This window comes from Chiloscyllium plagiosum, chromosome 3 (genome assembly GCF_004010195.1).
Source record: "Chiloscyllium plagiosum isolate BGI_BamShark_2017 chromosome 3, ASM401019v2, whole genome shotgun sequence".
In the NCBI taxonomy this organism is placed as follows: Eukaryota; Metazoa; Chordata; class Chondrichthyes; order Orectolobiformes; family Hemiscylliidae; genus Chiloscyllium; species Chiloscyllium plagiosum.
In genome coordinates, this window is record NC_057712.1 from 135,298,440 (window position 1) to 135,323,187 (window position 24,748).

A 24,748-nucleotide genomic window follows, 5' to 3' on the forward strand; every position below is an offset into this window, starting at 1 on the left:
TGGGCCAACCCTTTCTCTAGTTACCCTCTTGCTTCTTATATATGAATAAAAGGCCTTGGGGTTCTTCTTAATTCTGCTCACTAAAGTTATTTCATGACCCCTTTTAGCCCACTTGATTCCTCATTTAAGATTGGTCCCACTCTCTCGATAGTTCTCCCCACATTTCATGCGATCTAATCTTACTAACCAGTCTTCCATTAGGAACATTGCCAAACACCTTACTGAAGTCCACATATATCATGTCCATTGGTCTGCCCTCATCAATCCTCTTTGTTACTTCTTCAAAAAAACTCCATCAAGTTCATGAGACATGATTTCCCATACACAAAGCCATACTGACTATCCCTAATTGGTCCTTACCTTTCCAAGTACACGTAAATCCTGTCCCTCAGGATTCCCTCCAACAACTTGCCCACCACTGACATCAGGCTCACTGGCCTATCGTTCCCTGGCTTTTCCTTACCATCTTTCTCAAATAGTTGCACCACGTTAGCCAACCTCCAATCTTCCGGCACCTCATCTGTGACTATAGATAATACAAATATCTCAGCAAGAGGCCCAGCAATCACTTCCCTAGCTTCCCAGGTCAGGGATCAGGTCTTGGGGATTTATCCACTTTTATGCATTTCAAGGCATTCAGCACCACCTCCTCTGTAATATGGACAAGATGTCACCATCCATTTCCCTGCATTCTGTATCTTCCATGTCCTTCGCCACAGTAAATACTGACGCAAAATACTGGTTTAGTATTTCCACCATCTCCTGCAGCTCCACACATAAGATGCTTTGCCTATCTTTGAGGGGCCCTATTCTCTCCCTAGTTATCCTTTTGTCCTTTAATGTATCTATAAAAACCCTTTGGATTCTCCTTAATCCTATTTGCCAAAGCTGTCTCATGTCCCCTTTTTGCCCTCCTTTCTTCCTTCTTAAGTATACCCCGACTGCCTTTATACTCCAAGGATTCACTCAATCTCTCCTGTCTACACCTGACACATGCTTCCTTCCTTTTGTTAACCAAAACCTCAATTTCTCTAGTCATCCACCATTCCCTACACCTATCAGCCTTACCTTTCACTGTAACAGGTTGTTTGCGATTAACAGCTCAGATTGACGGTAAGTATTAAGTTAGCTTGCTGAGCTGGAAGATTTGTTTTCAGACATTTTGTCACCATAACTAGATAACATCAGTGAGAATCTCCGGTGAAGCGCTGGTGGTATGTCCAGCCTCTCTATTTATAGGTCTTGGTTTCTTTGAGTGGGTGATGTCATTTCCGGTTTTTGTTTTCAAGAGAAGGTAGACGGGATCTGCGTCGATGTGTTTATTGATGAGTTCTGGTTAGAATACCATGCCTCGCGCATGTGTTTTCATTGCGGAAAGGATTAGATTGGATTAGATTGGATTAGATTGGATTACTTACAGTGTGGAAACAGGCCCTTCGGCCCAACAAGTCCACACCGACCCGCCGAAGCGCAACCCACCCATAACCCTACCCTTTTAACCTAACAATACAGGCAATTTAGCATGGCCAATTCACCTGATGCGCACATCTTTGTGACTGTGGGAGGAAACCGGAGCACCCGGAGGAAACCCACGCAGACACGGGGAGAATGTGCAAACTCCACACAGTCAGTCGCCTGAGTCGGGAATTGAACCCGGGTCTCTGGCGCTGTGAGGCAGCAGTGCTAACCACTGTGTCACCGTGCCACCCTAGACCTAGGGGGCATAGTCTGAGAATAGGGCCAGACCATTAGGAGAGGTGTTAAAAAGCACTTCCATACAAACAAAAAAGGCATGTGTGTCAGTGGTCCCAGCCAAAGTGGTGTCCTTCTTTGTCTGTGTGCATGGAAACTAGTAACAGTAGGTAGTCTCTTTTGGTGGCTAGTTTATGTTCATATATCCTGGTGGCATGATTCCTGCTTGTTTGCCTGGTGTAGTGTTTTTTTACGGTTCTTGCATGGTGTCTTGTAAACGATGTTAGTTTTGCTGGCAGTATCTAATGGATCCTTTAGGCTCATTAGTTGCTGTTTAAGTCTGTTGGAAGTTTTGTGGGCTACCATGATGCCATGGGGTCCAAGTAGTCTGGAAGTCATTTCTGATAGGTCTTTGATGTAAGGTAATGTGGCTATAGGTTTTGGTTGCATTGTGTCTGCTTGTTTGGTATCGTTTTTGAGGAATTGGCAGATAGTGTTTATTGGGTACCCTTTTTCTTGAAAACTGTTGTATAGATATTTTTCTTCTGCTGTTTGTAGTTCTTGGGTGCTGCAGTGTGATGTAGCTCATTGAAATAATGTCTTGGTCCTGCTCAGTTTGTGGGTGTTGGGATAATTGCTTCTGAAGTCAAGTTGTTTTTCTGTAGACACTGGTTTGAAGCTGTTAACTATATGTTCAACTGTCATGTCTAGGAATGGGAGTCTGTTGTTGTTCTTCTCTTTTGTGAATTTTACGCCTGTCAGGATATTGTTGATGGTGTTAGAAACCAAGACTTATAAAGAGAGAGGCAGGACATACCACCAGCGCTTCACTGGAGATTTTCACTGATGATGCTACCTAGTCATGTTGACAAAACATCTATAAACAAACCTTCCAGCTCAGCGAGCTAACTTACATACTTAGGAATATACTGTCTTTGTATTCTTGTTATCTCATTTCTGAAGGCTTCCCATTTTTCAGCTGTCCCTTTACCTGCGAAAATCTGCCCCCAATTGGCTTTTGAAACTTCTTGCCTAATAATGTCAAAATTAGTCTTTCTCCAATTTAGAACTTTTAGATCTGGTCTATCCTTTTCCATCACTATTTTAAAACTACTAGAATTATGGTCGCTGACCCCAAAGTGCTCCCCTACTGACAGCTCAGTCACCTACCCTGCCTTATTTCCCAAGAGGAGGTCATGTTTTGCTCCGTCTCGAGTAGGAACATCTTCCAAATGAATCAGAAAAATTTTTTGTACATACTTAAATTCCTCTCCGTCTAAACCCTTAACACTATGGCAGTCCCAGTCTGTGTTTGGAAAGTTAAAATCCCCAACCAGAACCACCGTATTTGTCTTACGGATTCTTACTAAAATTTCCTTATACATTTGTTTCTAAATTTCCTGCTGACAATTAGGGGATCTATAATACAATCCAAATAAGGTGATCATCATCATCTTATTTCTCAGTTCCACCCAAATATCTTCCCTGGATGTATTCCTAGTAATATCTTAAGTACAGCAGTAATGCTATCCCTTTTCAAAAATATACTCCCCCTCCTCTCTTGCCCCCCTTTTCTATCCTTCCTATAGCATCTGTATCCTAGAATATTAAGCTGCCAGTCCTGTCCATTCCTGAGCCATTTTTCTGTAATTGCTATGATATCCCAGTACCATGTTCCTAACCATGCCCCGAGTTCATCTGCTTTCCCCATTAAGCCTCTTGCATTGAAGTAAATGCAGTTTAATTTATCAGACCTATCTTGCTCTCTGCTTTGTTCCTTCCTGCCCTGCCTATGTGACTTGCTCCCCTTCCTGACTTTTCTGAACTTTTTCAAGTTTAACGTCTTCCCTAAAGCAGAGAGACCAGAACTGAATGCAGTATTTTAAAAGTGGCTCACCTCAAATTTTGGCTATTGTATATTTGAGCTAATTGTATATCAATGTTTATATCTGAGAGTTTTGTTTATTTTTGTAAACTTGTAAAAATGTTAAATTTCTAATAAAAATATCTATAAAAAAAAAAGTGGCTCACCAACATCCTGTACAGCAGTAACATGATGTCCCAACTCCTATACTGAATGCACTGATCAATAAAGTGAAGTGTGCAAACACCTTCTTCACCACCCTGTCTACTTACGACTCCAACTTCAGTGAACAGTGCACCTGCACCCCTAGGTCTCTTTGTTCAGCAACACACCCCAAGGCCTTACCATTTAACAGTCCAAGTCCTACTCTAATTTGCTTCTGGATTAGTGGTGCTGGAAAAGCACAGCAGTTCAGGCAGCATCCGAGGAGCAGTAAAATCGTCGTTTCGGGCAAAAGCCCTTCAAAAGGAATACAGGCAGAGTGCCTGAAGGGTGGAGAGATAAATGAGAGGAGGGTGGGAATGGGGAGAAAGTAGCATCGAGTACAATAGGTGAGTGGGGGAGGGAATGAAGGTGATAGGTCAGAGAGGAGGGTGGAGTGGATAGGTGGAAAAGAAGATAGGCAAGTCGGACAAGTCATGGGGACAGTGCTGAGCTGGAAGTTTGGAACTGGGGTGAGATGGGGGAAGGGGAAATGAGGAAAGAGCTTCAGGGCAGAGGAAATGACCTGGAAGTTGCAGTGGGAGAGGGACTCCCACTGCTTACAAAATGCAAAACCTCACATTTATCTAAATTAAACTCCATCTGCCACTCAGCTGACTGGCCCATCTGGTCAAGATCAGGAGAAAGTGAGGATTGCAGATGCTGGAGATCAGAGTTGAGAAAGTGAGTTGTTGGGAAAGCACAAAAGTTCAGGCAAAATCTGAGGAGCAGGAGAATCGATGTTTCGGGCACAAGCCCAAACATCGATTCTCCTGCTCCTCGATGCTGTCTGAACCGCTGCGCTTTCCCAGCAACACACTCTCGACATCTGATCAAAATCTCACTGTACTCCGATAACCTTCTTTACTGTCCATTACACCACCAATTTTGGTATCATCTACAAACTTACTAAACATACTTCCTCTATTCACATCTAAATCATTTATATAAATGAAGAAAAATAGTGGACTCAGCACTGATCCTTATGGCACACCACTGGTCATAGGCCTCCAGCCTGAAAAATAACCCTTTACCACCTTCAAGCTAAATTTGTAACCAATTGGCTAGCTTCCCCCTGGATTCCACATGATCTCACCTTGCTAACCAATTTACCATGTGGTACCTTGTCAAGCACCTTACTGAAATCCATATAGGCAATGTCTGTCACTATGCCTTTGTCTATCTTCTGCCACTTAAAAAATCTCAATCAAGTTTAGGAACCTTGACGAATACCTTCTGCAAAATCAAAATACGACACTTCTACAGGTTCCCCACTATCCATTCTGGATAGGATTTCCCTTAAAAACTCTCAAATTAAGTCAAACAATTTCCCTTTCATGAAGCCATGCTAACTCTACTCAATTAGATTATGGTTTTCCAAATGTCCTATCAATTCCTCAAATAACTGATTCCAAATGATTGACGTTATGCTAATCGACCTAAGTTAACAGCTCTTTGACTGTGTCCCTTTTTGTTTTGGGGTGTCACATTGACAGTCTTCCAATCCTCCAGTATTTCTTCAGAGCCCAAAGGACCTCTAGAAAATTACAAGCTATGTATTCACCATCCCTGTAGCTGTGTCTTAGGATCCTAGGATGAAAGCCATCAGTGCCAGGCAATTAATCTGCCTTTGGCCCCATTAGTTTGTCTAATACTACTTCTCTCATGCTGAGACTTTATTCCACCCCCCATATATGTTAGTATTAAATGGGACATTAGAGGTATATTCCACTGTAAAGACTGATGCAAAATATCTTTTTAGGTCCTCGGTCATGACTATCTCCCCAGGTTCATTTTCTAAGGAACCGATGTTCATTTTCACTTTCCTCTTCCTTTTTATACATCAGTTTTTATATTCTTTACTAATTTGCTTACTTTCGCTTTCTTTTCATCTTTTTTAAGTCTTCCTTTGCTAGATTCTGAAGTTATCCCAGACTTTAGGGCTATCACTGACTTTTGTTTACTTGTATATATTTTATTTCAGCTTAATGCTCTCCTTAAACTTCCTTGGTTAGCCACAGTTGTTTTTTCTCTTTCTTAGGATCTTTTCTCCTTAAATGGGATATATTTTTGCTTAACATTATGAATTACCTCCTTAAATGTCTACCACTGCTGGTTTACTGTCCTTCCTGCTAATCTACCTGCCCAGTCCACTTTAGCTAATTCTATATAAAATCGAAAGAACTGCAGATGCTGTCAATCAGAAACAAAAACAGAAGTTGCTGGAAAAGCTCAACAGGTCTGGCAGCATCTGTGAAATCAGAGTTAACATTTTGGGTCTGGTGACCCTTCCCCAGAACAGTTCTGAAGAACAGTCACTGGACCCAAAATGTTCACTCTGATTTCTCTTCACAGTTACTGCCAGACTTGCTGAGCTTTTCCAGCAACTTCTGTTTTTGTTAGCTAATTCTGTCCCCATTTCATTGTAATTCCTTTTCGTTAAACACGGGTGTTTCCGACCCAAGTTTCTCACATTCAAACTGAATGTTAAATTCTACCATGTATTGCTCAGTACATCCTAGAGGATTTTTTTTTAAAAAGTCATTTATTAAACCTGCCTCATTACCCATTACTTGACCAAGGCTGGCCTGCTCACTTGTCGGCTCCATAATATATTACTCTAGGAAGCCAAACCTAATGGTCTCTATGAATTTGTTGTTGCAGTTAGTCTTTCCAACTTAATTGGCCAAATCAATATTAAGTCACCCATGCTTATTGCACTATTCTTTTACATACACTCATTATTTGTCAATTTATAATTTCTTACAGTGTGGCTATTGTTTGAGGGTCTATACACCACTCCTAATAGTGTTTCCTTCGCCTTACTGTTTCCTTTCCCTTGTAGCATGGCGGAGCAGTCTGAAGGGGCTGAATTGCCTACAGCTAGACTTCTGTTCAAGACTGTAATGGGGTAAAATGGAAATCCATTGGAGAACCCAGAAGACAGCATGACCATAAAACTACAGCTAGGCCATTTAGAAGTAAAATAAAACAATTTCTATGCAAAGTCATGAGAACATTGAATGGCTTGCTATAAGTGGCTAATAAATGGTAATTAACATTACAAAAAACTGAAAAAGCTAGAAAATCACAAGGTCTGTCAACATATGTGGAGACAATTAACATTTCAGCTTGACGATCCATTATCAAATCTCAGTCACTCCACAAACTATGCCAGATAATTATTTATAGCATTAATAGTACTTTGCTTTTGTGTCACTTAAAAAGGTAGCTGGTAAAGTATCTGAAAATAAAAAGAATGAAAGGGCAATGAAATACAATTAGAATTGCTATACGTAACCTTTGTTCACTTAATTAATAGACACTTACCAGAATTTCCTCCTTCTGCTATCTCATCTGCAGGAACACGCCAGGAGCGCACATACAGGTAAATACTCAGGACAACTGAAAACACCATTGCAGAGATTGCAAGCTGCAACAGGTTGCTGTAAATGTAACTCAGGTTCACCTCATTGTACAGGGCAACACCTAATGCAGCAGCACACAGCACAAATGCATAGAATGCTGAAAAGAGAAAAAGGCAATAATCAGTATTTTCAAAACTGAACACTACAAAAAAAAGTAAAAAATATATTTTTTACAATTTTTACAATTTTACAAAGTTTACAATTTTTAAAGTTACTCCATACTATATTAAAACTGGATCTCATTCACTGAAGAAACACTACCTCAATGAGTAGCGATAAAGAGAGACAACTGAAACATTAATCATTCGGAACAAAAAAAGTGTCAATCTTCTGCATTATTTTCTTCAGTTTTCTCCATAAAACTCTATTTTCAATACACATTGCTGTTCTTTCTCTATTTTGCCAATGAACTGCCTTGTTCCTTTTTCAAATTTCAACATCAACATTTGTGAAGTGTTGATCAAGCAGAAGTTCCAGACCTACTGCATATGTCTGAAGACATTGGACCCCACACTTGGCAACAAACTTTACAAGTTCAAGGGTACACTGAACTTGCACACTACAGAAAGGAGGAATTTTGAACAGAACTTTGATCAATATAATCAGCTAGCAGTGCTTGAAAATATTCCTCAAGGAAATGACCTACTGTTATTGAGCAGAAATATGAACTAGATGATGCTTCCAGTGCAAGATAGCGATAGACGAACAGGGCTGCATGTGGACTCTTCCCCAGGGGTCATCCACTCCCATCTGCTTTCCTTCTTTGTTTCACTTTTGCCTCTGTTTTTTTCTTTTGCTTTTCCTTTTGATTTTGATTTTTCTTTTCCTTCTTTCTGTGGCAGTTTAGTTGGCAGCACCGGCAGGGCAGCACACGTGGAGTGGCATAAGTGGCTTCTCTAGTGATAGGAAGCAGCAGGAAGTACATTCTCCCAGCAATAGGACATGGCGGCAGCTTGTGCATTCTCCTAAAATATTTGGCCTACAGCATCAAGGTCATTCTCCCAGGGTCCAAGGCCAGTAACAGCAAATTCCTCCAGCAATCAGAGACAGTGCCACCAATGTCAGCAGACTCTCTAAGATGGCAGCACCAGCAAGGCGACACCTGCAGCTCAAGCAAATCATGTGACCCAGTGACGGCTTGGCCTGGTCTGGCCGCAGAGGCAGAGACTCTGGGTTCAACAGCTTCAGCAAAGTGGGCCCAGCAGCAATGATGCCTAAAGGGCGGCACGGTGGCTCAGTGGTTAGCACTGCTGCCTCACAGCGTCAGGAACCCAGGTTCAATTCCCGCCTTGGCCAACTGTCTGTGTGGAGCTTTCACATTCTCCCCACGTCTGTGTGGGTTTCCTCCCACATTCCAAAAGATGTGCAGGTCAGGTAAATTGCCAGTGTAAGGTGCATTAGTCAGGGGGATATGCAGGGAAATGAGTTTGGGTAGGATACTCTTCGGAGGGTCAGCGTTTACTTGTTGGACCGAAGGGCCTGTTTCCACACTGTAGGAAATCTAATCTAATCTAAAGTTGCTGGGTCCGGTACAAGCGGCGGCAAGGTGGTGGACATCTTCCTTGAAGCTAGGTGCCGGCAACAATTAGGTTGGAAAGTATGATATTCTGAACTTCTTACTTCTTTATTTTTAATATTTATTTCTAGGACTTAAATTGCTGGACTATTTACAGAGCTGTACAGCATGGAAACAGATCCTTTAGTTCAACTTGTCCATGCCAACCAGATATCCTACATAAATCTAGTCCCATATCCCTCTGGATTCTTCCTATTCACGTACCTATCCAGATGCCTTTTAAAATGCTGTAATTTTACCAGCCACCACCACTTCCTCTGGCAGCTCATTCATCACCCTCTGCGTGAAAAGGTTGCCCTTAGGTTCCTTTCAAATCTTTCCCCTCTCACCCCAAACCCTCCACCCTCTAGTTGTGGACGTCTGCCACCCCAGGAAATGACCTTGTCAATTTACCCTATCCATGCCCATAATTTTATAAATGTCTAAGATCACCCCCCAGCCACCAACACTCCAGGGAAAACAGCTCCTGCCTATTCAGCCTCTCCCTATAGCTCAAACCCTCCAAATTTGGCAACATCTTTGTAAATCTTTTCTGAACCCTTTCAAGTTTCACAACATTTTTTTGTTTCCTAAAAATTTGATCTTAAGTATCTGCACCTAACTCAGCAACTGTAAACTTTTCACTGTATTCATTTGGGTACATGTCACAATAAAGCTAATTCAACTCAATTCTAAGTTACAAATACAAGTCAACATAGGGAAAAATACAAACATCAGTGATGCTAAATTGTCAACGGCCTCAGCTCTTTTACTCAATGTCAAGAGGGAGGAGTTCCAGAATTGTTTTACAGTATGCTTCAAAGTATGAAGACAGATTTAATCAAGGTTTGGAGATACCGTGTTGGACTGGGATGTACAAAGTTAAAAATCACACAACACCAGGTTATAGTCTAACAGGTTTAATTGGAAGCACTCGCTTTCAGAGCTCCACTCCCTCATCAACCACATGATGAAGGAGTGGAGCTCCGAAAGCTAGTGCTTCCAATTAAACCTGTTGGACTGTAACCTGGTGTTGTGTAAGATTTAATCAAGGCATTCATAAGGATACTGGATCATTATTTGAAAAGGAAGAAAGGATAGAGTTACTGAACAGGGTAGCAAAGTGCACTGGATGAATTGGCCATGAGACAGCAGTCTTTCTTTTTGTGCTGTGATTCTACTTAAAGCAGGTTCTGCTTTCCTATTTTTCCGGCCAAAATGGACAACTATATATTTTCCTGCATTATACTGCATCTGCCAATTGCTATCTACTTACTTAACCAGTGCATATTTGTTTACAAACTCCTAGTATACTCCTTGTTCACTCACATTTATAACAGCAGAAAATGTGGCTACAAGATCATCAGTCTTTTCATTCAAGTCATAAATGCCTTTCATGAGCAGTTGAGATCTCACCACTGATCCTTGAATCAGTGCACTGTTACAATTCGCCAACCTGAAAACCCCAACTCTGTTGTTAGCTAATCAATCCATACTCAAAATCACCCCAACACCATGAACTCTTATCTTGTACAATATTTTATGTAGCACCTTATGCTTTATTGAAATCCAAGTATGCCACATCTGTTGAATATTGGGGTCTCTTAAAAACTGAATTTTCCAGTATTCACTGTGTATCACAAGATTGAATTTAAAAGCTATTACTATTACACCAGTAATTATACTTTCCAAAATTCCAACATATGAAAACAAAGGAAAGAATTAGGAAAAACATAGATCACAATGCCCAGTGAACTAGCATCACTTATCAGGCACCAAATACACCCTACAATCAGTGTATGGTTTTCAAAAGTTAGAAGGCTTTGTTCTTAGAAGGAATGAAAACTAAACCTCAGATGAAGGTGGGCGAGGAGACAACAATCTATCCAATGTCTCGCATAGTTCTCCCATGGTCATTGTCCGAAAGGATTCAGACAATTGATTGACAGAAAATAGCCTCCCTTAGAAATATGACACAATATATGGTAGGGCAGGGGGTTGTTCTGTTTTGGGGATTTCATCAAGTAGACCTTGCGAGCAACAGCTTCTCATTTTGGAAACCTCCCAAAGTAGTCTTCATCAGGCAGATGGAAGATGGATTAGAAGGAGAGTAGGAAGGCCAAAAGGAAGAGTTCCCTACATCTTGGCTAGACAGCAGGACGCAATTAAATCTTGTGATACACAGTGAATACTAGGAAAATTCAGTTTTTAAGGGACCCCAATATTCAACAGATGCGGCATATTTGGATTTCAAAAAAGCATAAGATGCTAACAAGATTAAAACCTTCTACACCGTTTGTCCTCAGATATCAGTGAATCAGCCTCAATTGTCATGGTTATATACTTTCTTTATTTAATTAAGAATATATTTTATGTAACCTACTGCTTTGAATTAAACTAATCGAAGTATCATAAAATTATTTACAAATTGTCAATGAACTGCTGTGCTCTTCCAGCACCACTAATCCAGAATGGCCTACATTAGGTAACTGTGATCACAAACCCCTAAAATCAATAGTTTTGTTACATTTGTGCTTTTCTAATCTGCTTGGATCTTTTGAGAAACTAAGGAATTTTAAAATTTATACCTCCACTATTTCTGCAGCCACTTAGTCATAGAGCCATATAGCATGGAAACAGATTCTTTTGAGATAATTTGATGCAGGCCTTCATGTCTGGGGGAGCTTGTCAGCCTTTCGTCCCAATGGTTTTCCTAGTTCATTTTCTGTGATGATAATGATTGGTTTTCCTTTCCTTTTGTTCCCTGCTTTTGTACTACTATTAGGATGCACTTTGCACCTTCTATTGCAAAAACAGATACAAAATACTTATTCAAAGTCTTTCTCACTTCCTTGTTTCCCCATCAGTAATTCCCTAGTCTCACTCTCCAATGGACCGAAGGCACATTTTGTGTACATTTCTGTTTAACTATTTTTAAAAGCTGTTACTGTCTGTTTTGTGTTTACTGCCAGTTTTCACACACACACCACACACCTCCCTCTTAATCAGTTTTTAATCATCCTTTGCTGTTTTTTAGGCTTTTGTAATGCCCTGGGCTACCAATAAACTTTGCAACATTTCAACCTTTCTAATTTGACACCATTGTTACCCTCCTTAGTTGTCACAATTGCTGAATCCTTACTTATTTTTTGAAGGAATAGTCCTTTGTTAATTACTATAAAATGTTTCCCTAAATCTGTGCCAGGCTAGTCTACCTTGTCCATTTTACCTTTTAAACTATTTTCGCAGTCCTCATCATCCAACTGCCTTCAGGCCCTAGTAACTGTGTTTATTGAAGACTCACACTTCTCCCCCTCAAATTGAAAGTAAAATTCTATTTTATTTATTCATTTAAGGAAAGTCAGCATTGTTGACTGATCACTCTCACCTTTACTTGAAGTCACTAACTAATACTATATTATCATTTATTACCAGGTCAAAAAAATGCCCTGTTCTCTGGTTTCAGAACACACAGTTATAAGGAACTGTCGTCATGAATACACTTTGAAGGTATTCGCCAGGATATCTTTGCTAACTTGACTCAACCCAATCAAAATGATTAAAATTACCCCAAATATTGCATTTCCTTTCTTACAACCTATTATTCCATTTATAATTATGCTTAGCCATTTTAATATTTAAAATACCTGATCCTTGTATCATTTACCTTCTGTGCAATGGACATACTTTTCAGACAAGAACAGAGGCGATCACAAGTGTGGCAATAGTTGATTGAGTAGTTCAGCTGGAATGCCATCTTTTGCAGAAACTTTATGTTTTGCTAAATGGTCCAAGGATTTCTTGAGCTCAAGTAATGTGTGTTCTTTTGACTATCTCAATCAAGACAGGAAGAAGTTAAGTTCAGATTACGAGATGCCATCACAGAAAAGTCTAGCAAGACATCGGTTTACAGAAAAAAAAAGTGACAGAGGAGGCTGCAGACAGGGGTCTCTCACTCCTTAATATCAGAGGCAAAGTCTTTCGTAGGGGTATAATTCTGTCTAATTGTAGGTTGAAGTTCAGTGTGACTTTTATGCCAGAAGAATCTATGAAGAATTACTCTTGTAGCTCACTTATGGAGTGGAAGCACAGAACAGCATATACCTCTACCTTACTTTCACAATGCTGAATACAGTGAGGTTATAACAAGAAAGGGGGACTCTTCAACATCTTCAGGAAAAGGGGATATCCTGCAAAGTTCATGAGTTTCGTTTGCTTTTTCCAGAACAGCATGCAATGCCTTTTACAGTTTGATGGATGAACAGTTTCATAAAAGAGGAGGAATGAGATAGTGCTCTTTCCTATCCGTCACTCAGACATAGTCTTCTCCAGGCTGTTGAATTTTGCCTTCCTGTAAATATGGAAGGAGTCTACTTACATACTTGGCCAGAGTTTCTGCCTGGTGAGATAGACAGCAGCTAATATCAATAGGACATCCGAAAGTCAACCTAAAGGTTGCTTATAAAATGTGACAATATCCTCAATCATGGATTATCGCACCAGGAATCTCTGATGAGAAGGGAAGAAGGTAACACCTCCAGTACGACGATATAGATCACCACTCTGACCACTGGCTTGGCAATGGAAGCCAAAGCCAAAAACACAGCAAGAATACACAATATGCAGCATGTGGCAGAGGCACTGTCAAGATTTGCCTCTTCAGCACATAAGAAACACAATACAAATACAAGTACTACTCATGACTCTATGAAATCCTCCTACACTGATCTTCTTCTAAAAAGTCAAGTACCACACAATATTCAGATCCCGATGTCACTTGCAACCATATCTCTACGCTGTCCTTCACATCATATTCATTTATTTCTAACTGTGCTACCATTTCATCCATCATGTTAAAATAGATTAGATTAGATTCCCTACAGTGTGGAAACAGGCCCTTCGGCCCAATGTGTCTACACAGACCCTCCGAAGACTAACCCACCCATTCCCCTACCCTATTCCCTCACCCATTCCCCTACCCTATTATTTACCCCTGACTAATGCACCTAATTCCACATCTTTGTGGGAGGAAACTGGAGCACCCAGAGGAAACCCACGCAGACACGGGGAGAATGCGCAAACTCCACACAGACAGTCGCCAGAGGTGCGAATCAAACCCGGGTCCCTGGTGCTGTGAGGCAGCAGTGCTAACCACTGAGCCACTGTGCCCTAGTTGCGCATTTCAGATAAAGAGCTTTTAGTTTGTCTTTACACCATCATATCTTAATTAGCCATGCATTCTTATTAGGTTCTGTCCCTTTTTGTCACATTCAGGTCATCATTTCTCATATTGCTACTCTGTACTATTGGTTTGGCTTTCTCTAACATTTAGGAGAAAGTGACAACTGCTAGAGAGTCACAAGTTAAAAAATGTGGTGCTGGAAAAGCCCAGCAGGTCAGACATCATCCGAGGAGAAGAGTCGTTGCTTTGGGCATAAGCCTTTCATCAGTAATGTGGAGGGAGAAAGGCGCTGAGAGTGGGGCTGGTGGGGGGAGGGGGGTGGTGGTGGGGAAGCAAGGTAGCTAGGAAGGCAATAGATGGATGCAGTTTGGGGGGTAGTGATAGTTTGGTGGAGAGGGTGGAGCAGATGGGTGGGAAGAAAGATGGACAGGTTGGAGCTGGAATGAGGTGGGGGGAGCAGGGAGATTTAGAAACTAGTGAAGCCAATGTTGATGCTATCTGGTTGAAGGGTCCCAAGGCAAAAGAGGAGGCATTCTTCCTCCAGTAGTCTGCAGCATGGACTTGGTGGTGGTGGCAGCTGTGGCCAACCATTTCAACTGTTTCTCACACTCCAAGAACATACAAGTCCTGGGCCTCCTCATTGCCAAATCCAAGCCACCCAACAACGGGAAGAAGAATACTTCATCTTCCGCCTTGGGACCTTTTAACCACATGGCACCAAAATCAACTTCACTAGTTTCCAAATTTCCACTTCCCCCACCTCACTGTAGATCCAACCCTCCAACTTGGCATCGCCCTCTTGACCTGTCTATCTTCCTTCCTATCTATACGCTCTACCCTCCCCAATTACTCCCCACCTGCATCCACCTATCACCTTCCCAGCTACCCTCCTTCCAGCCCCACCCCTGTATTTATCTCTCAGCTGCCTTGCCCCCTCCACGTTCCTGATGTAGGGCTCATGCCTACAACCTTGACTCTCTTGCTGCTCGGATGCTGCCTGACCTGCTGTGCTCTTCTAGCGCCACACTTTTCTCTAATGTTTCTAAACTTTCCGCCATGAGAATCCTCTCTCCCACTGTTTAGTTTCTAGTTTGAGCTAGTGATTATGCCTTAATATCTTCTAAATTGCAGCTACTAAAATATGCTGCAATCTCCTTCAACAGTTTAACCATTGAATATTAGGAACAGATATTATAAAGTAATTACATTATATTACATTCTGAATTCTGTTTGCATACTTTATCAAGTAAAAATGGTTGGGAAATAAAAAAACTTACATAATATGTATTGAAAAAAACATTATAAACTGGATTGAGAAAGTAGTTATGTTTGACATGTAGAAATGGTACACTATTGTGCTGAATCCTACTTCTTTATGAATACAAACATAAATCAGGAGCAGGCATAAGCCAATCAGTCTGTTCTGTAATTCAATAAGATCATGATTGATCTGATTACTCCGTACTCTTGCCCCTCTCAATAACTTTTCACTTTCCTGTTAAAAACATACCATTAATCCTGTATTCAAGCTTTTTTCCATTTGCTAGCGGTACTCCTTCAATAATCTGTGTGCAACAGAAATAGTCATTAGAAAAATTACTTGATTTATCAAGAACTATCAAAGTTGAAGCAATGAAAGGGAGAGCAAAATCTTTCATAACAAGCTGTTAAAAAAAAAAGGACATGCATCCATAATAAAAGCATGAACAGTGACCAATCACAGCAACAACTTGGCATAACTCATAACAAAATTGCAGTTTCTACAACCTGTTGTTGGAAGTGGTTGCCAATTTTTTCATTAACTTTTTCTAAGTGAAAAAATACATATTTATTGGGCTCTTAAATAAAATGCAAGAATGTTAGGGTGAGGAAATAGGATGCTCTTTCATTTTTGGCATCTACTGTCACCAGCAATTGTCCCCAAATCTAATAAAATATTAATTGGACATTATTGGATATAAAGTATGAAGCTTTCTCTATCCTGTTCAATTTACCTTTACACAGATACAGTAGTGGTGCTAGGTTTGTCCTATTTTCTTTTCAAAATTATCCTTATTGCCTAAATGTTCTCTAGTCCAAATGAGATCATCAATTAAGTTCAGAGCCTCGGGTGATTTTCTACTGGAGATTTATGCCACTAGAATAAGGCTACCACAAAATGTCTGTAAAATGGCATAAATGCAGACTGAAAACGGTTAGTCTGAGCTGGTTTTGAACTATAAGGTGCTTGCAATGTAGACCTCTAAATAAACTACCTCCACAAAATCTTCGAATCATCCACCTGCTTCAGCACAATGTGAAACAAAGGCTGAAGTGACAAGTCAAAAACACCTTCCTCCAGCTTCCATGGTCTACTGAGGGGATCAACACTTAGCTTCAGAGATTAATCTAAACTGGCTTGTATTTTTGCCAAGCCTTCAAACATTATGCATTCTGTTATGAAGAGAAAAATAGTCAAATGATACAAGTGAATCAATTACCTTCCTCGTTCCAAGTCTTAAATACACAACTTCCAGCATCATTCTGCTGAAATCATTAACAGCGCAGTACAGGCCCTTTGGCCCTCAATGTTGCGCCAACATGTGGAATCAATTTGAAGCCCATCTATCCTACACTATTCTATTTTCATTCATATATTTATCCAATGACCATTTAAATGCCCTTAAAGTTGGTGAGTCTACTACTGTTGCAGGCAGTGCATTCCACACCCTTACTATTATGAGTAAAGAAACTAACTCTGACATCTGTCCTATATCTATCACCCCCTCAATTGAAAGCTATGTCCCCTCGTGCTAGTCATCACCATCTGAGAAAAAAGGCTCTCCCTGTCCACTTTAAGTAACCCTCTGATTATCCTACATGTCTCAATTAAGTTACCTCTCAACCTTCTTCTCTCTAACAAAAACAGCCTCAAGTCCCTCAGACTTCCCTCATAAGACCTTCCCTCAATACCAGCCAACATCCTATTAAATCTCCTCTGAACCCTTTCCAAAGCTTCCACATCCTTCCTATAATGTGGTGACCAGAACTGTCCCACACTCCAAGTGCCGCCGCACCAGAGTTTTGTACAGCTGCAACATGACCTCATGGCACAAAAACCCAATCGCTCTACCAATAAAAGCCAACATACCATATGCCCTCTTAACTACCCTATCAACCTGCATGGCAACTTTCAGGGATCTGGTACATGGACACCGAGATTTCTCTGTTCATCTACGCTACCAAGAATCTTACCATTAGCCCGGTACTCTACATTCCTGTTGCTCCTTCCAAAGTGAATCACCTCACACTTTTCTACATTAAACTCTAAATGCCACCTCTCAGCCCAGATCTGCAGCTTATCTATGTCCCTCTGTAACCTGCAATTTCCTTCAGCACTATCCACAACTCCACCGACCCTAGTGTCATCCGCAAATTTACTAACCCATCCTTCTATGCCCTCATGCCGGTCATTTATAAAAATGACAAACAGCACTGGCCCGAATACAGATCCTCGTAGTACACCACTAGTAACTGAACTCCAGGATGAAGATTTCCCATCAACCAGCAGCCAATTTCTGATCCAAACTGCTAAATCACCTTCAATCCCATGCCTCCGTATTTTGTGCAATAGCCTATCAAACCTTATCAAGCACCTTTCCCGAAATCCATATAAAGGAACCTCGATTATCCCAACGCCTCGGGTGGCGAGTATCTTTTTTGGATAATTGAATGCCGGATAACATAGTTTAGCCAAGCATCGGGATCTTGCGATCTTGTCCAGATTAGCGAATGTTGGATAATCGAGGTTCCGCTGTACACCACATCAACCACTTTACCCTCATCCACCTGTTTGGTCACCTTCTCAAAGAACTCAATAAGGTTTGTGAGGCACGAGCTATCTTTCATAAAATCGTGCTGACTATTCCTAATCAACTTATTCCTTTCTAGATGATTATAAATCCTCTCAATTATAATTATAAATTATAAAACCTTTTCCAACGCTTTACCCACAACCGAAGGCAGGCTCACTGGTCTATAGTTACCAGGGTTGCTAAAGAAAATCTCTGTTTGAGTAACCGGTGATCAAACTATTTCAAGAGTATCTCTCATCGCAAAGGTGAGTTGGAAAAATGAAAATTTATGAGACGAACAAGGAGGTATTACTGACACAATACAGCATTATGAACAGAAAGTCAGAGTCACAGTCATACAACCTGGAAATAGACCCTTTGGTCTAACCAGTCCATGCCAAGCAGAATCCCAAACTAAACTAGCCCCACCTATCTGCACTTGGCCCATATCCCTCCAAATATTTGTACTTATCTAAATGCCTTTTAATTGTTGTAACCGTACCCCATCAAACACCACCTCTGGAAATTCGTTCCACACGATTCATTCATGTCGACCCAGATAATACACCAATTGTTAAAGTTCACTTGAGAATGTAACTTTAGAAAAGTTCTGCGATTTTACATATGGAAGAACTGAAACCAACATGTTCATTCTAAAAGATGAGAGACTTAACAAACAATCTGGGTTTTTAAAAAATATATAATTTCAGTTACATCACACGGTAAACTTTTGCTATAAACTCTGTCTTACCATCTTATACTCCACGACCACCTGATGATGGAGGAAGCTAGTGCTTCCGAATAAACCTGTTGGACTATAACCTGGTTTTGTGCGATTTTTATATTAATACCACTCATGATTTTATAAACCTCTAAGGTCACCCATCAACCTTCCACGTTCCATTGACATGATGCTAGCTCTTACATTTTCATGCCTTTCCACCTCTAGTACAATGCAGTATTATGAGAATATTCTGCAAAAGTTATTAATTCTACTGTGTAAACATAACCTAGACTCACTATCAACACGGAGAAGGACAAGTCATAGAGTCATAGAGATGTACAGCATGGAAACAGACCCGTCGGTCCAACTCGTCCATGCCGACCAGATATCCCAACCCAACCTAGTCCCACCTGCCAGCACCCAGCCCATCTCCTTCCAAACCCTTCCGATTCATATACCCATTCAAATGCCTTTTAAATGTTGCAATTGTACCAGTCTCCACCACATCCTCTGCGTGAAAAGGTTGCCCCTTAGGTCTCTTTTATATTTTTCCCCTCTCACCCTAAACCTATGCCCTCTAGTTCTGGACTCCCTGACCCCAGGGAAAAGACTTTGCCTATTTACCCTAGCCATGCCCCTCATAATTTTGTAAACCTCTATACGGTCACCCTTCAGCCTCCAGAGAAAACAGCTCCAGCCAGTTCAGCCTCTCCCTATAGCTCAAATCCTCCAACCCTGGCAACATCCTTGGTAAATCTTTTCTGAACCATTTCAAGTTTCACAACATCCTTCCGATAGGAAGGAGACCAGAATTGCACGCAATATTCCAACAGTGGCCTCACCGATGTCCTGTACAGCCGCAACATGACCTCCCAACTCCTGTACTCATCATGAAAATACCATTACCTATTGTACTTTGACATACACCAAACCAAGGCCACAAACTGTCCTGACTGAAACAAAAATCAAACCAACTTAAAAATCCTACATATAATGATGCTTTGCTCAAATTTATATTTATTCACAGGTCAGTTTTAGGCTACGTGGTGGTAGATTTCAAAGGCCAATGAGGAAGAATTACTCCTCTCAAAGGTTATGAATTTGTGGAGCACAGTGGACACCAGATACTAAACAAATCGGAGGAGATAGAAAGATTTCATTTCAATAAAATAGGTGATAACCATCCTCTGGTTTATTTCTCAGGGAAATGCCTCAACTAATCAGAGTTGATTTGTCTAATTTAAAATTTAAATAAAGCTCAGCAAGTAAACTGAAGGTCATCATTAAACTGGTTCATTCCTCTACCAGAGACAAGAATAACATAAGCATGCAAAGTTTTTTGGCAGTCCAGAATAGTGCCTACTTCTCACAATACTAAAAATGCTAAATCATAATTTGATTACCTTTCCAACGGGCAGTAAGGACAGCAGAGCCTGAAATAAAAACCACAGGACATAGATGCCCAGTGCAATACTGCTCCACAATGTCTGCAGGGCTGGCACAGGGGGTGGAAAATTCAAAATACTGGCATCATCTTCTGTACACATCAAAAGCAACAGAATGAGCGTGAAGGGCAATAAGAGCATGAAGAAGACGACACCTAAAAGAAAGGGAAATGTTAGCCTGCAGGCATCAAAGTCAAAACTGGCAAAAGTAAATCTTTCACACTGACTGCAAATGATTCACTGGCTTTACGGTTAGCAAAAGTTCAGTTAAGAAAAACATTTCCTGAACAGTGAGAAAATCTTAAAACTTACTACTGTCACACTTACTACTTGAAAGCAAGAAAGGAAAGTACAGAGGATCTCAACTAATGAAGATGACCATAAATATAATCCTAATTAATACCAAAACATTTTAAAAAGTCAACATTGGGGCAACACTACTGCCTCTCAGTGCCAGGGACCCAGGTTCAATTCCAGCCTCAGGCAAATGTGTGCGTGGAGATTGCACATTCTCCCCATTTATAGAATTGAATCCCTACAGTGTGGAAACAGGCCATTTGGCCCAACAAATCCACACTGACCCTCCGAAGAATATCCCACCCAGACCCATTCCCCTAGCCTATTACTTTACATTTCCCCGACCAATGCACCTAATTTGGGCAACTTAGCATGGCCAATTCATCTAACCTTGGATTGTGGGAGGAAACTGGAGCATCCAGAGGAAGCCCACACAGACACGGAGAATGTGCAAACTCCAAACAGATAGTCGCCCAAGGCTGGAATCAAACCCAGGTCCCTGGCGCTGTGAGGCAGCAGTGCTAACCAGTGTGCCATGTGTCTATGTGGGTTTCCACAGGATGCTCCAGTTTCCTCCCACTAGTTAGTGGATTGGCCATGATAAATTGCCCATTGTTCAGTGATGTATAGGTTAAGTGGAATAGCCATGGTTACAGAGGTAAAGGAGTGAGTCTGTATGGGATGCTCTTTGGAGGGTTGTGTGCGGAATTGTTGGGCCAAATGGCCTGTTTCCACACTGTCGAGATTCTTTTCTATTCCATTCCACTAACTGCAATAGAGTTTCATCTACTTCCAAGACGACAAAAAAAGGAGAAAGAAACCATAAGGCCCCAGGCAGGATGCTCTGCCATTCAATGAGATCATAACTGATTGGACCTTGACCTCAACTCCACTTACCTGCTATCTCCCCTTAATCCTGGATGGGTCTATTGTTCAAGAAACTCACATTCTCAGCTCTAAATATATTCAATAGGTCTCAACAGCTCCCAAGGTACAGACTTCCAAAGATTTGCACTTCTTTGAAAACAATACCTCCTTCTCTCTATCCTGAACAGGTGCCCTCTCATTCTGAAATTAATTCTATATTTTCCCCATTGATAGATGTCAAGCCAAATGGCCTAGAAATTTCATGCTATCTTGTTCTCAATCTATTTTTCCCTCTTGTTTAAGCCATCTTTTAGAGTCATAGAGTAATACAACATGGAAACAGGCCCTTCAGCCCAAACTGGTCCACGCTAACCATGATGCCCATTCAGCTGGTTCCAATTTCCCACATTTGATCTAGATCACTCTGAATCCTTCCCATCAATGTGATGTATATACTCAAGTAATAGTCAAACTCATGTAAAAGTCAACCTCCTATTTTTCACTAAATAACCTGGAATTTTCCATACATCTCATGTAAGTCAATCCTCGTTCTTCACAGGCAACAGACCAATGTTTAAGAATCAGTGTGCCGGCCGTCACGTCCCGCTCCAACTTACCAATCTGCCGGTTGTTCCGCTCCGCTCCTAATCTTCCAGTCCACTGACTGTTGAGTTCCACCCTGGGTTTTCAGAATTACCATAATTCATTGTTTAGTCCTTTAGAGATCAGTTAGACTTCTGCTAATGATACAGTACTAATTTTGACAAGCATAAATTTCAGCCCCTCAAAAGTAGTATCCATATAATCATCAACTCCATAAATTTGGTGGGCGGCACGGTGGCACAGTGGTTAGCACTGCTGCCTCACAGCGCCAGAGACCCGGGGTCAATTCCCACCTCCGGCGACTGACTGTGTGGAGTTTGCACGTTCTTCCTGTGTCTGCGTGGGTTTCCTCCGGGTGCTCCGGTTTCCTCCTACAGTCCAAAGATGTGCGGGTCAGGTGAATTGGCCATACTAAATTGTCCATAGTGTTAGGTAAGGGGTAAATATAGGGGTATGGGTGGGTTGCGCTTCAGCGGGTCGGTGTGGACTTGTTGGGCTGATGGGCCTGTTCCACACTGTAAGTAATCTAATCTAATCTAAAATTTAACCTTAAAAAAGTAGTCAAAAAAATTCGACTATTACTCAAGTATATACGGTACCTATTATCCAAATGTTTTTTTAAAATGTTGCTATTTTACCTGCCTCAACTACTTTCTCTGGCAGCCCACATGCTGGTTTCTAAAATTTCCTTAAACCTTCCGGCCGACCACAGATCTTTAAAGCACATCATGAGTTCTCTTTCAATTTGATACTGTCCATAACTTAGTCTGTCCTTCCCAGAGTCTTTTTCAATGCAACATCATTTCGAATGGACAGGTCTTCTAAAACTTAATTTTACTGACTAATCTATCTTAAATCAAAGAAAACTGGTTATAGAATATAACTTGAGACATAACGGAAAGAAACGTGAAGACTCAGAAACATCCTCTGGTCTTACCAACTTGACCTCCAAACTCCCGTTCTTGGGTCCGCACTGCTTGCTTTTTAACGTATAGACGGTCGTCTTTTGTTTCCAGTTCGACAACTTTTTCTTCTTGCTTCTTGGCTCGGAGATTGTAAGGGAGACCCAGCTGGTCTGTTACAAGTTCTTTGCATACCTTGTGCTGCACGTTAAATGAAATAAAGACACAGAAAGGAAACAGCAAGGCTATAGATGAATTACATAACTCAACAATAGCTAGAGATCACCACGTTCCTATCTTCCCCATTCTCCAAACAAAAACCAATTATCACAATACTTTGTATTATAATAACTTAAATAGATTAACATTAAGCACTGTTGAGTCAATTAATTGATTGATTTTATTGTTGTCACATGTACTGAGAAATAGTGAAGTGCATTATTAGATTTAGATTACATTACAGTGTAGAAACAGGCCCTTCGGCCCAACAAGTCCACACCGACCCGCCGAAGCGAAACCCACCCATACCCCTACATTTACCCCTTACCTAACACTACGGGCAATTTTAGCATGGCCAATTCACCTGACCTGCACATCTTTGGACTGTGGGAGGAAACCGGAGCACCCGGAGGAAACCCACGCAGACACGGGGAGAACGTGCAAACTCCACACAGTCAGTTGCCTGAGGCGGGAATTGAACCCGGGTCTCCGGCGCTGTGAGGCAGCAGTGCTAACCACTGTGCCACCGTGCCGCCCATTACCACCGTGCCGCCCATTATATGGCATGCTACACAAGCAGACCATACCATACAAAGTGCATCAGGGAACAGAACAGAACAAATTGCAAAATATAGTGCTACAGCTACAGAAAAGTTGTAGGATGAGCTCAGAATTAACATTGAAGAGGCCCTTTCAAAAGTCTGATAACAGTGGGGAAGAAGCTGTTTTTGAATCTGTTCGTTATGTGCATTCAAACTTATAAATTTTCTGCCTGATGAAAGAGTGGAACAGAGTATAACTGGGAGGGGAGGGGTCCTAGAGTATAAAACATAGAACAATACAGTGCAAACAGGCCCTTCGGCCCTCAATGTTGTGCCGACCTGTGAACTATTCTCAGCTCGTCCCCCTACACTATCCCAAAATCATCCATGTGCTTATCCAAGGATTGTTTAAATCTCTCTAGTGTGGCTGAGTTGACTACATTAGCAGGTAGGGCATTCCACGCCCTTACCATTCTCTGGGTTCTGTTCACAACTCTCTAATTTCTCATGGTCTTGGAAACAGCAGTTGCCAAACCACACTATGATGCGTCCAGATAGGATGCTGTCTATGGTGCCTCTATAAAAATTGGTAATGCCACAATTCCTTAGCCTCCTGAGGAAGTACTAACGCTGTCGTGCTTTCTTGACCGACACGTCAGTTTGAGCAGACCAAGACAAATTGTCAGTGAGCATCACTGCCAGGAACTTGATGCTCTCGACCATCTCCACCTCAACATCAGGCAGAGGTGTACCCTCCATTCTGCTTCCAGAAGTGAATGACCAGCTCCTTTGTTTTTCTAACATTGGTGGAGAGATTGCTGTCTTTACATTCCAATAAGCTGTATCGCTCCCTGTATTGTCTCCTTATTGTTTGAGATCCGACCTACAACAATGGCGTCAACAGGTAAATTTGTATATGGAGTTGGTGCAGAGTTTGGTCATACATTCGGTAATGTATATAAGAATAAAATCAGGGGCTGAATACACAGCCTTTCAGGGCACCCATGTTGAGGATTTTGTGCAAGTCATTATCAAAGTCCACTTCTCCTCAACTGCAGAAATAAGTAAAATCTCAAAACTGATAAATGAAGGTTTTACATAAACTGACCAGGACAGCAGAGAAGTAACAAGGCAACTCAAAATAAATATCAAGCGAAAAAAGTTCTGCAAAAGAAAATGCTTCTCTACCCATATTCTATCAAATCACCAGTTTTAGCTGAGTTATGTTTACTGAGTCACAAACAAAAGTCAAACATCATCCATCAGCAAGGAATGAAAAAGAATATTGCAAATTCTAAGAAAACCAGTCATGGAATGGTACAAAACTATCTACATTTCCTTGACTATAGGGACATGCAAAAGAGAACAAATCTTTTAGTGTTTCAATTATATCA

General features: G+C 41.2%; 1 protein-coding gene across 1 annotated transcript in view; it reads right to left on the reverse strand.

Annotated features, from left to right (window-relative positions):
• Positions 1 to 24,748, reverse strand: part of lbr (lamin B receptor) — a 100,033-nt gene that overhangs the window by 32,070 nt on the left and 43,215 nt on the right. Inside the window, exons 5-8 of the mRNA XM_043687384.1 lie at positions 22,629 to 22,794; positions 19,883 to 20,079; positions 15,433 to 15,487; positions 7,088 to 7,282 (exon numbers count right to left, since the gene is read on the reverse strand). Of these exons, the coding sequence (XP_043543319.1) occupies positions 7,088 to 7,282; positions 15,433 to 15,487; positions 19,883 to 20,079; positions 22,629 to 22,794 (613 nt within the window). The remainder of the gene's footprint in view (positions 1 to 7,087; positions 7,283 to 15,432; positions 15,488 to 19,882; positions 20,080 to 22,628; positions 22,795 to 24,748) is intronic.